General features: G+C 41.1%; 1 protein-coding gene across 16 annotated transcripts in view; it reads right to left on the bottom strand.

Moving 5' to 3' along the window:
* Positions 1-1,164: 1,164 nt before the first annotated feature.
* KIDINS220 (kinase D interacting substrate 220) overlaps positions 1,165-12,622 on the bottom strand; it is a 105,789-nt gene continuing 94,331 nt past the window's right edge. For 14 of the 16 annotated variants that reach the window (XM_082425818.1, XM_082425807.1, XM_082425805.1 and 11 more), the window contains one exon: positions 9,565-12,612. In XM_082425818.1, the coding sequence (XP_082281944.1) occupies positions 11,350-12,612 (1,263 nt within the window). In that variant the 3' untranslated portion in view covers positions 9,565-11,349. Of the gene's footprint in view, positions 6,943-7,851; positions 7,910-9,564; positions 12,613-12,622 lie in introns of those variants that run through there. The other 2 variants (XM_082425809.1, XM_082425810.1) reach the window with 2 other exon arrangements.

Here is a 12,622-nt window from a genome sequence, read left to right as displayed (position 1 = left end):
AGTGAGGACAAACTCACAAAAATAAGGACCATCTGTGAATTTAGTTTCCTGAAGATCCTTGTAGTATTCAGGAAAAACGACGTAAATGGACAACTTTAGCTTAGAAATCAATTTGCACAGGAATAAATTGGGACCATACTTTGAAGGGCCTTGAACGTCCATCCAAGATTACTAGAATTGAATGACGGGGGTGGTCATCGCCACTCATGAGCAGGAGATGAACTCTGCATTTTCAGAGGCTCCACTGGCGTTTGTGGGCAGGAATGAAGAGGGGAGAGGTGAGAGGCAGGTGATGGTGGTGGCTAGATTCAAGGTGGAGGGACCCTAAGGGGATGGTCTGGAGAGACACTACCGAGAGGAGCTAAGAGCCTGGTGACTGATGGGACGAGGGGATGGGAGAGAGAGAGGAAGCGAAGGTTAACTCCATTTCTGAGCCTGAGTAATGGAGAGAATTATGGCACCAGTGACAAGGAGGAAAACACAGCGGGGAGAGTTGGTTTGGGGGATGGTCTTGAGCTCTGTTTTAGACAAGCTGTACGTGAGGTGATGGCCGACATCTGGGTGGAAACATTCAGCTGGCGCCGGAGGAGAGGGAGGTCAGAATTCTAGGGCTTGCTGGGCACGGGCACGTTCTCCCCGTCACACCCATCAGGGTGCCAGGGCCTCCACCACAGCTGTTTTCTCCTTGCATCATCCCAAGATAAAAGGTCCCGATTTTAGTCTGTTTCCAAATGACAACCTCTTGTGTTCACTCACTCCCGGCTCCTGATACCTTGGTTAAGGTTTCACGATTGCTGCAGCAGTCCAGACATAGAGGTACCCCCAGGGAGGTTTAGAGATATGATAAACCAAAAGAGTCTTTTCTTTCTGCAGTTTTCTTCTGATTGCAGAAATACGTGTTTTTAAAAATAACGCAAATCCAGAAATTTGTAATAAAAACTCCAAACTCTTGCACATGTACAACAGGAGACATGTAACGCATATTCATACAAACCTTGCAATAAAAATTGGAAACAACCCAATATCCAATAAGGTAAATAGATACGTTATACATGTTTATATAATAGAATACTATTCTGCAGTGAAAAGTAATGAATGGCAACTATGTACATCACCGGGGATAAACCTCACAGACAGTGTTTAATGAAAGAAGCAAGTCAAGGATAAACACTAACAGTATGATTTTATTGATATGAGCTCAAAACCAGGTAAAATTGTTCAAGGATACATACATAAGTGGTAAAAGCATAAAGGTAAGCAAGGAAATGATTATCACAAAGGCAAGAGAGTGGTATTTGAGGGGTACTTCCAGAAGAGACACACACGAGAGACTTCTAAGATGAGGTCATGGGGTGGAGCCCCCAGGGATTAGTGCCCTGATAAAAGTCACAGGAGAGCTCACTTCCTACCCTACCCCTGCTCTCTGCCACACCACGATACAAGGAGCAGTCAGCGGTCTGTAACTTGGAAGAGGGTTCTCACCAGAACCCGGCCGTGCTGGCACCCTGATCTTGGACTTCCAAACTCCAGCACAATGAGACTTAAATTTCTGTTGTTTATAAGCCTATGGTTAAGTCTATGTTTGTTTGTTACAGAAGCCTGAGCTAAGACAAAGATAAAATGAAGCTAAAAGTGGGGTGAGAGCAAACCATCCTATGTAGCACCAAAATATTTGTAATAATACGACCACTTTATAATTTCCTCATCTGTAAACTTGAGGGGCTGGACTAAATGACCAGAAAGATTTCTTCTCACTCTATGTGCTCATGTTCATCCCTTCAATACCTCCTAAATGGCTGCAAACTGAGCTCACATACATCACTGGAGGGGCAAAAAGGCACAGCTGGGGATACATTAACTCAGTGTTAGACCTGGCTTCCAATTTCCGCTCTAACCCATAATGGCTGTGAGCCACTGGGCAAGGTTTTTCACTTCTCTCAGCTTTAGTTCCCCATTTGTAAGACAGGAAAAGTATCTGCTTCTCAATATTATTGCAGAGATTAGGGAGCTAGTGACTAACATATAACAAGTAGCGGGGAAGTAGTACCCATTATCAAGGGAGGAAGCCCTCTTTCCTCCATCACATACTTTTAATAGATGAAGAAACTAGAGCCGACAAGTACATGGCCATCGGATAGACAGCAGAGGCAGGCCGTCCATAACTCCAGCCTTGTGACTCACTTTTGTGTTCTTTCACCTGCGACGTACTGACCAACCGACCCACCATTTCAGTGATGGGTCAAATCAGCTATCTGGCAAGGTCACATTTAAATACACACGTGCACGGGCACACGTGCACACACTCCCCCCTTCGCCAGCACCCGTTTAAACACGCTGCACTGGTTATGTTTATACCAAATGGACAGAGTTCAGTTCAGGAGATCTGGTCAGTGAGGACAGCAGAGCCAGACAGAGGGTTCGTTTCAAGATACACAAGGATTTAAAGGCCCAGATGGCCTGCAGATCTGGACTCCTTTACTGCCTGGCACTGCGGCTGCAGGGTTCACGGGGAGAGGACAGAAGAAGGTGATAGAGCTTCCGTGGGAAAACCCAGGACACATTCTCAGAGCCTGAAGACTCAGACGTGTTTAGTACTCTCCACTAACATTTTCTACAACAATGGAATATGGAAAACAGAAGCACCACAGACCCACGTAGGACAGAGTGATGAGTACTGGCGGAAATGAAGTCGGCACCGTGGTGGAAAAATCATCAGATTTGGAGTCAGAAAACCAGGGTTGGTGTCTTTGTTCTGTTTACTAGCTGAGTGACCTTGGGGGAGGGAGGGAAAGAGGGCTCTCAAACTCCCAAATCTTCAGTTTTCTCAAAATTAAGATAATGACAATAATGCCAGTAGTTTAGGGAACAGCTATAAAAATCTAACGCATTGTCGTCATGTAAAAGTTAAACGTCTGCGTCTCAGTCTCCTTATCTGTAAACTAGGGACAATGATAGCACTTACTTTATAGGCTCGTTAGGATTTAATCAGTTAATCCATGTGAAGTGCTTATAACAGCGTCTGGCTCAAGTAAGCACGCAAATTATTAGGCAGGTGATTATATTAAACGAAACTGTCACCTACCACCATCTCGATGCACTGTCTATCCACTATTCCAAATGTGTCTATTGGTTTCTTGCCGTTAGTGACTAGTTGTCATTATGAAAGACAAAGAGTTCCATTTTGCCTATTTTCTTTTCTTTTCTTCTTAGGAGACAGTGACCAGAATCATTAAAAAAAACAAAAACAAAAACAAAAAACCCAAAAAACCTCTACTGCAATAATGATTTTTTAAATAGACATATATTACTTATCTATTAACATTATTAAGCATTAATACTATTTAATAATAGAATATAAAGAAAAATACACATAGTGGTATTTAAGATTATAATCTAACACAGAATACTGACAATAGACATACAGAAGAGCAAGTGTTTGTATACGAAAGCCATATAACAATAAGACTGCAAGTAAAATGAATATATCCAACACTATGTACAAACTTTAATGTAATGGTCTAATTCATGAATAATAATGGGATAAAGGATGTTAAACACAAAAAGTAGATTTTTAACCAAAAATTGAACATCATTCCAAAATAACTAGTAGGAACAAAGATGTTTGATGTTTAAAAAAATGATTTTTCCCTATAAATACAGTTTACATGGATATAGATTTTTTTTTTAAAGACTTTTATCTTTCTTAAACCCCAAACCCTGGTTTAAAACAAGTAAGACAATGGTGATGGTACAGCAAATAAAGCTATAATTAAAGTGCATCTTGGAAAAAAATGTAAGAATTGACGTTAGCTAACGTCCCCAATTAGCTAAAGAACAATGAAGATAAATGTAATATAAAGAGTGGGCATTCTGGACCCCCACTGCCTGGGCTTGAATCCTGGCTCTGCCACTTCGTAGCTGTGTGACCATGGGAAATTACTTAATCTCTCTGTCTCTCAGTTTCTCATTCGTAAATTGAGGATAGTAGTAATTAAGTCATGACGTTGTTGTGAAGATTAGTTAATACATGTAGAGATCTTGGGAAAATGTCAGGCACATTGTGTTCAGTAAATGTAAACTTTTAAATTATAACAAATGCATAATGATACTTTAAATATCCAAAATGAATATTGAATAATAACTGATAAAATAGTCAACACAAAATGTTGAATTTGGGGGGTCAGTTGAACATAAATCATCACTAGTCCATTACTATTGCTAAAGATCACAACTCAACGTGACCATGGCATATATAATATTAAAGTAGTATCACGTTTCATCAATCCAAGCAAGACTCCATCAACCGCAGGATCTGTCGTTACTTTAGGAAACATTGAGGGGAAAATGCTGCCATTGATGCTGTGGCTTATATTTCAGAAAAATCAAAGTGTGAAAAAATGTGCACTTTGGAATTGATGAAATACCAGTTGGAAAAAAACTGGAAAGTGGTCAACAGCGTTAGATGGCAGACAGGTTTCTTTAAAAACAAAATGGTAGACATACAGTCTAGTTTTCCCGTTGCCTTCTAAGGGAGGGAGCTGTATTTCCTGGACGGGAGTGGCCACTAACATAAGCTTAGCTTCTCTTCAACTACCAATCCCTGCAGTGGGAGCAGGGGCCTCCCAGGGACTGCGTCCTGCCCCGCCTGCCAGGTACGAGGAGGAGGAACCAGGAGCCCCTGCGTCGCTCTAGGAGGAAGAAAGCTGAAAGGGTTGGTGGTGACGGCAGGTCTGTACTTACCATCAGATCCCAAGAGTCAGGGAGTCTGGGTGGCCTGAGTCTTTGGATTACAAAAAGGGTTCTAGAGAAGTTGTGAAACTTTCTTTTCCCCATTCCCAACCTTGCTTCATTCTTCCTGCAACCTGCTCCATATTAGAAATTTGTGAAGTTTCTGGAGATGTAAGGAAAGAACTGGCTAATTGAAAACTACCTTACTCTAAAACCCTGAAATCCTAAAAATCTTCCAGGTTAGGTGTTATGATTTTAACAGACTTCCCTACCAGAATGAAAAGCAAAATGTTAAAGAGATGTCTTCAAAAAACACTGCTACTAAGTTGAAAACAAGATGAGTCGCAGTGTTGAGTCTGCCATAGATCATCCACGTCAAGCACCTAAGTGGCCAGATGCCCACGAACTACAAAAATGTTTGCTCCTCCTCCGGGGCATGCAGTTCACCCAATTCCCCAGCCTCCCCTGCCCCTCAGCACGACCAGGGGACTTAGGAAGGCCGATGGAATGGGCAGACACCACTTCCGTGCCGGGACGATACAAACTTCCCACGCATGGTCCTCCACCCTCTCTCCTCCCCTGTGTATCAACAGGACACAGAAGATGGGGCAGAGGACTCTGAAGCCTTGGAGGCTGGTGGAGCCACAGAATGAAGGAATCACCTGGGTCCCTGAATCTTTGTCAACTTAGGTAACACTGAACTGTTACGGGAACAAGAAATAAACTTCAAATGTGTTAAGTCGATGAGATTTTGAGGTTGTTGTTACAGTGTTTAGCCTACCTTAATAAAGAAATTTTCAATGAACCCACAATGGCCCACTCATGTATAAAGGTCAGTATAGAATCCTAGTATAACACATGAATTCTAGTTCAAATTTATCAGAGTGGTCAACCTGAGATAAGGAATGAGAGACAGCAATGAGAGCTGGTCAATGAAAATAATAACTAACTAAAAAAAGAAAAGGTTGAAAAGCTGAGCCAGAGAAAGGGTAAACCTACCTACCGGATTCGGGGGCAGCCCTGACGCTACGTGCGCTCACTGTAACGGTTTACCCCGATTCGGGCTCAGAGAAAACAGGCTCACCATAGCCAAGTCATACCTAAAAACATTCTCAGTGTTCTGAAGTTAAATGCAGGACTGAACCATTAATTTGATTCTATAACCATATTAATTTATAAGATGGGCATCTCCACAAAGGACTAAACAAAGGGCTTAAGGCGCACAGCGGGTTTTAAAATACATCCATGTAGAGCAGAGAGCCCAGCACTTAGCAAGATGGGCTGTGGGTATTCTTCCCTGAGAGCTTTAAACAAAGCATGGTATTGTGTCCTGAGAGATTCCCAGAGTCATAAGCTGAGAAGCTTACAGGGCCAGACAGGTAGCAGGTGGGCATAAAGTGATAGGGAAGGGCGGGGCCTGTAAGGAACTACAGCACACACACACACAGTATGAAGGCATTCAAATTCCGCATTTTTACAATGTGTGGGCAGACTCTCCTAGTTTAGGTATACCTTATTCACTCATCAAGTACTGACTGAATGTCCACTGGCTATCTGAAATCCAGGATTTGGCCTTTCTTGAGGTTTCTTTCCCATTCTAATGCTCTGAAGAATGTTTTATGGTAAAACGGATGAATACATGACAACCAATACAAAACTGAAGACACAAAAAGAGAGAAAAGAACCCAGGTAAAAGATAGAGGGAAAAAAACACAAAGAACTCAAAAAGCAAATAAATTCTTTAAAAATAAAAAGAGTTAAATTCACATTAAGTATAACAACATACAGTCTACAAATTCTCAGAAACACAGCTAAAAAGTGCAAGTGTCAGGAACTATGGTAATTTGAAAATAACAATCTAAATACTTATTAGACATTTGACCAAGAAGATGCTATAAGATATGAAATGTCAGGTTATGTAGAGTTTGTTTACATGCATTTTGCTATACATTTGGGCTTCTATCTAAAATTTTATAAAAGGAACACTTCATTAAAACGAATTCAAAGTTTACAACTACTTGGAACAAAGAAAACTGGCCGAGGTGCTCAAGTCTCTCTTCTTCAATCGACTGGATAGCAGGATTACTGAGTGGCAGATAGAATCTTCATTGCCCCCTTGTGTCTGGTGAGGAAGCCAGCAACTGGGAGAAGGTAACCGAATTGTCAGGAGGAATGGTCTATGGGCGGGGAACTAAGATCTAGAGCCCTTCTTGCCTTGAAAGAAAATGAGGTAAATAAGTATAAAATGTATGTTACAATTAGAAAGTGATAGCGGGTAATCAAGACAATCTTAACTATTTCAAACAACTCCTTAATTTGAATAATATGGAGCATGTAGTTCTACACTCTTTTTTAAAGTAAAATTTTATTTATTCAAGTTCTAATAATTGTTTGATAGACTGTTTTGTGTTTTGTTAAATCCCGGCAAAACTAAGGGCTCGTAATATATATCACTGGTGTAAGTAACCCTACACCAAGCACATCAACCTCAGGAGATTAAGGACCTAAGCATACTCTTTGTAAACAGATGACTGCGGATCATCCTGTATAGACACTGTCAGAATATTCTGTGGACTTTAAAACAGTCACACTGCCTTTCTTGTACAGTATTATTGTAATTCACATTCTTGGCCAATCTTGGTTGGTCCTCACTCCAGCTAGGTCAAATCACTGGCATTTTTATTGACTTTTAAGGAATCATCCTACTAATAGTCTGGAAAGAATTGCTCTTCCTTCTTGACTGATCCTTTTATTCTTACAAATTCTTTGTTTTCTTAATGCCTCACTGTAACTGGAAACTCAGGATACAGCTCGCCACATAGCCAGCCAGGCCTATTCAAAGAGTTTTCTGCTCCAAGTGCTGGGAAGCCCCTTTAGGAAACCTCTCACCCACAGACCTGGGCACAGCAGACTTGGTGTTAACCAAGGTGGTGCTTTACCAGTAATTTTACTTAAAAAGCTTTGACCATGTAGGTGACCGTGGTTGATTTCTAGCAATTGTTTTCGATATTTCTTACTTAACTCTACTTCTTAAAGTGGTGAGAATGTAAATTCTCTAATTGGTGAGAACTGTTTCAACGGCGGCTTAAAACTAATTACTTGGAAAACTAATTTTTTACATACCTTAGCTTAAACTGGATCCCTCTGAAGATCTATCTATCTCAAGGGCAGCATTTTCTTCCTAGGCATGAAAGGGTTTAAAATACGTAAGGTTTTAAATTCTCTTTCTAGTTAATCAGTCTCAACCAAGGATTCTCAACCTTTCTCAAGTGATGGGCCACTCAAAGACCATCCAAGCGCAGGCTCTCACTTATAGATCGATTTCTTTCTATTTTTCAGTTCATTTGCATAATTATAGTCTATGCTCAGAATTCTGAGGTAGGGAGGGGTAAGGGGCACCACAACCTGGAAATTAAAAATGCAGTCATTTCAGACAGCCCACCCAGGCTGGTCCAGCCCCACCCCTACCCCAAGCAAAAAAGGCTCCCCGGCTGTTCGGCTGTTTCTTCCCTTCTGCCAAGTGTCAGCACGGTTCTAGAAGGGCAGGCGGCGAAGGAGCCTAGATGTTCAGTGTCAAGTGTTTGTTAAAGAAGTTAATTTCATTGCTCCTTCCCTTTTACCTGCTTCTTCCCTCAATGTCACTCATTCGTAGAGGGCACAGTGCCCTCTGGTTCTCTTTTCCTGGTAGTTACGTTGATTTACTCAAGGGTTAACCAGGAATTCAGGGATTTTTAAGCTCTAGGATACCTCTAAACAGGCTGAGAATTCCTGGTACAGCCAAAATCTATGTAGTTTTAAAACCTTTTAAATTTAGTATTTTATCCAGAAAGATAAAGGACGTAATTTCATTTGAAAGTATTTTCTAATGGTTAGTATTTGTAAGAAAAGAAATCATGATTACAAGTATATTTCACTCAGAACTATAACATGCAAGTGATCCAAAGAGTCCTCAATTTAAGAATTTTAGCAAATAAGTTCCTAAAATTATTTGGCTAGGCAATTAAAATTATTCTGACTGCTACAGAAAACTCACATAAATCAAATATAAGACAAAAACAAGTTTTCCTGTTAATACTGAAAACGTGGGTTATTATGAATTTCACATTTCTCCAGATGTGAGAGCTGGTCCTTCAACGCTCAGCATCCTGAAAGCTGGATCAGCTGAGAGAGAGCAACAGCTTCCACGGTGAATGGACCTGGCTTAACGTTATGGCACAGGAACAGAACTATCGGTGGCTTAAAGTAAAGGCAAAACGGTTTATAAAACATGGCAAGACTCTGAGGCAGAATCTAAGGGACTAGCAAATTTAGAGCACCAATTCTCTTTTCTATCATTTTTCACCCAGCTTAAAGCAGAGTTTTGCATATGTGAGAGTCAGGCTGAGCTATGGATTATAAATAGATACAGATACACATACACATAGACACACAGATTCAAAGGGATGATGGTGTGACTCAATAACCCATCTGGTTTGTCAATTTCTAAAACACTATGAAAAAGCAAACTTTTCCAGAATGTTCATACAACAATTAAATTGATACCCTCCCAGGATCTGGAAAACCTACTGCTTATAGTTACAGAAATGCACGCTACAGAGCTGTGCCGTGGGCACTAATGCTTCACAAAGGCACCATTCAGGCACTGAGCCCCGCTCTCTCGGAAAGACTAGAGAGGGCAGCTCAGAACACTCCTGCCAGCTGCACGACTGCTACATGCACCTGAACATCTTTAATGAACTTTAGACCTCTGACAAAACAAACACACAAATTATCTTTTATTTTTAATTGAATTGTGAATCATCGTCACTATAGTGAATAAAAATTCATGACTCAGAATAGCATGCAACTTTTTTTATTGTTTTCTAAATCTATCTGTACACTTAATACTCTGGTATTAACTTTACAAACAGAATAAAGAATACACTACAGTGATATTAAGCTGCATCTACTCACCTGAAAAGGAACAAAGTATCACCCCTGAAATAATTACTAATTACACAATACTGCAGGCTAATAAACACTGTAAGTACTAAAATGTTAACATTTCAACATACAATGTCAACAACATCCTGCCTTCTTTTTTAATTGGTTAAAACATTTGTTAAGGTCATGCAAAATAAACACTTTATGAAAATGTTAGATTACACTCAAACATCAAGGCAATGAAACCCAGAGGAGCAACTTCTTAATGCAACGACTGGTCAAGTAGATAAACTGCTCAGCATATTAATAAAAATCCAGTAAGTGAAAAACATCAAAAATATAAACACTAAATTTAGGTAACTGCTCGTCTACGATCTCACCACCTACAATCTTATCTGTGACTGAAGGTATACTGCCAAAATTGTTCTACATAAGAAAGCTATGTTAAAATGACCAAAAAAATGTCAGTGCATGATGCCAGGGTAAATGTCTAGTCCACACGATACTTAAACGTGATCACTCTCTTAACTCTGCCAACAGTAAATGAAAAGTCACACCCAGATTTATCTTCTTTTTACTCTTGCTTTGTTACATGTTTTTAAACTTCCGTCTACAAGTATTTCTTATGATCCTCCCCAAGAATTAACATGCTGATTTAGGAATAGGTGAAGCAGATAAACCCTGCCCTGGTATAGAAGGCAGTGATTTCGTTTTCCCTAACTAAATATTTCCTTGTCACTTGTCAACTGTCACTGACCTTTCTGCTATAGTTATGTCCTCAGTCTCCCATTCCAAAAAGATTTTTAGTGCCTATTATTATCCACGTCTCCCTGATTCTCCCAGAGGAAGAACTCATGTTTTTCCTCTCATCGCTCGGCTCACTAAGGAAAGCTGAGCACACAATTTAACGGAGTTACAGAGTAGACCAGGGCGGGTTCTCGGGCAGGTGGATGGTGCTTGAAGCCAGGTCTGGGATCTGGAGAGAAGAGCATCCAGGTCATAGGAAGGTGATCAGCCTCTCTCCACAGGCCACTCCCCTAGCAGCTCACAATGACCCAGTTACTGGGGCTCTACTTTGGGCACTGTTGACTCACTTTCTTACCAATTTTTAAAGCCCTCTTTATATTTTCTACTTAAAATTTAAAAACTCTTTGATAAGCGGATTTGTCTATTATAAAGAACACCGGTTCGCAACTTACAGAGCATTAACCTTTAGTCTCTAGGTTATTCCATAAGCTGTAAGTTCTTATCTTTCACCCCTTAAGAGCAGAATGTGCTTCTGGTTCATTTAACATCATGTCTTCCCTCAAATATTTAATGAATGAATGTTCTACGAAAGGGGTCTCTAGCTTTTAATTTTTGTTGGCGAATTAAGCCCTTTATACTTAATAAACTATTTCTGACCTATCTTTATACTCAGATCTTGTCTTGCAGTTATATGCCAACGAAAGGTGCAATAACAATATTGGGTTTTTAAGCTTCTACGTACAAAGACAACGGGGGCTGACAGATGAACCAGGCTATCTTATACTTCCCTCTGTTGTATAGTGTATGTCTCTTTTACCAAAGACCTTCTCATCCGTTAATTATTTGTGAGTGAAATGTACAGGTGATGTGCGTGGATGGATTCACGATAAAACTCAGGTCAGTCTTGTCACAGGGATTATAGTAACACTATTCTACTTTTGCTTGTTTTTCTTAAAGAATGCTTTCTCTTTCTTCTCCAAAGCCTGTACTATCAGAAGAGGCTACTGCGTGCAGCTCTGAAGAATCTTTTGAGAGCCTCGTATAACTTGAACGCTGGCTTCTCTTATGTGTCATGCTTTTTAGATTTTCGTTCTGAATGGCAGTTGAGTGGGAACCGGAACCAGACCTCAGAATGACTTGGGGCGTCTCCCGAATCCCCTCCACTTCATCAGAACTCTGGTTGGCTCTGTTCGCCGGAGCACTGTTGTTGTTCAGAGTCACCGTGCTGGGTGTGCGATTCAGGTTGTAGGCTTTGTGGCACGCTGGCCAGTTTTCTTCAGGGCTGCTGGCTATCAAGCTGCATTCGGAAGGGCTTTTCTTGTCTTCTGAACAAATGGACATCCGAGCTACAAGTGGGTCTTGCAGGCCACTCAAGCTGTGTGGTATTCCCCGTTTTCCACTGTGGCTGTCATCTTCGAGCTCTATGAGATTTGCCTTTTCAAGCTGGGAGTCATCAGCCGCTTCATTGTGAAGGGAGTGATTGGGAGAGCTCTCATTGGATCTCACTCCCGAATCAGATGAGTCCTTTTTGTCAAGGAGGGCGTCTGATAAATACTCTTTTGCCTTAATGAAGGTTCTAATAGGCTCTGCGCTGTGTTCTGGAGACTTCAACACTCTCTCTACTTTCCCTTCAGCTTTTTTGTCTCTGTCATCTTTGAGCAGCGGAGTATTGTCTGATTCTTCTGTCCCAGACTCATCTTCATCACTTGGAAGTTTCTGATAGCGCAGCCCACCTCCCTTCAGCTTCAAATCTGTCTGGAAGAGACTTGACCTTTCTGAGGACTTCTTGCTTGGGAGAAGCTTGCTGCCTGACTGATCAGATTTTTCATCTTCTTCAGTGATGGGATCCAGGGGTGAGGCATCGTTAGTGGAAACTCCTGATGAGGAATAATCTATAACATCTCCCCTCTTCATTAAAAATGACTTCCTTCCATCATCTGGCTTTGGTTCACTATCCCTCCCTTTCTCTGGTTCTAGAGTAGAGTGGATGGAGCCCCCGGATGAACTCTGGCCCACATAATACGTGCTGTGTGGAGAAGACCTGCCACTCATTGTTGTGGAACCCGTGCCCCCTTCTAACTGAGACATCTGGGCAATATATTCTCTATAGGCATCTCTATACTCAGCCTGCACCTTATCAGTAAGCTTTGAAATTTCAATACTGGAATCCTGGGAAGTGAGACTCGATAGACTTGGGGTTCTGCGAGTTTGTGACTGTGAAGAC

Source organism: Balaenoptera physalus (genome assembly GCF_965194825.1).
Source record: "Balaenoptera physalus genome assembly, chromosome: 15".
NCBI classification, from domain to species: domain Eukaryota; kingdom Metazoa; phylum Chordata; class Mammalia; order Artiodactyla; family Balaenopteridae; genus Balaenoptera; species Balaenoptera physalus.
This window is presented reverse-complemented; position numbering and strand designations above follow the sequence as displayed.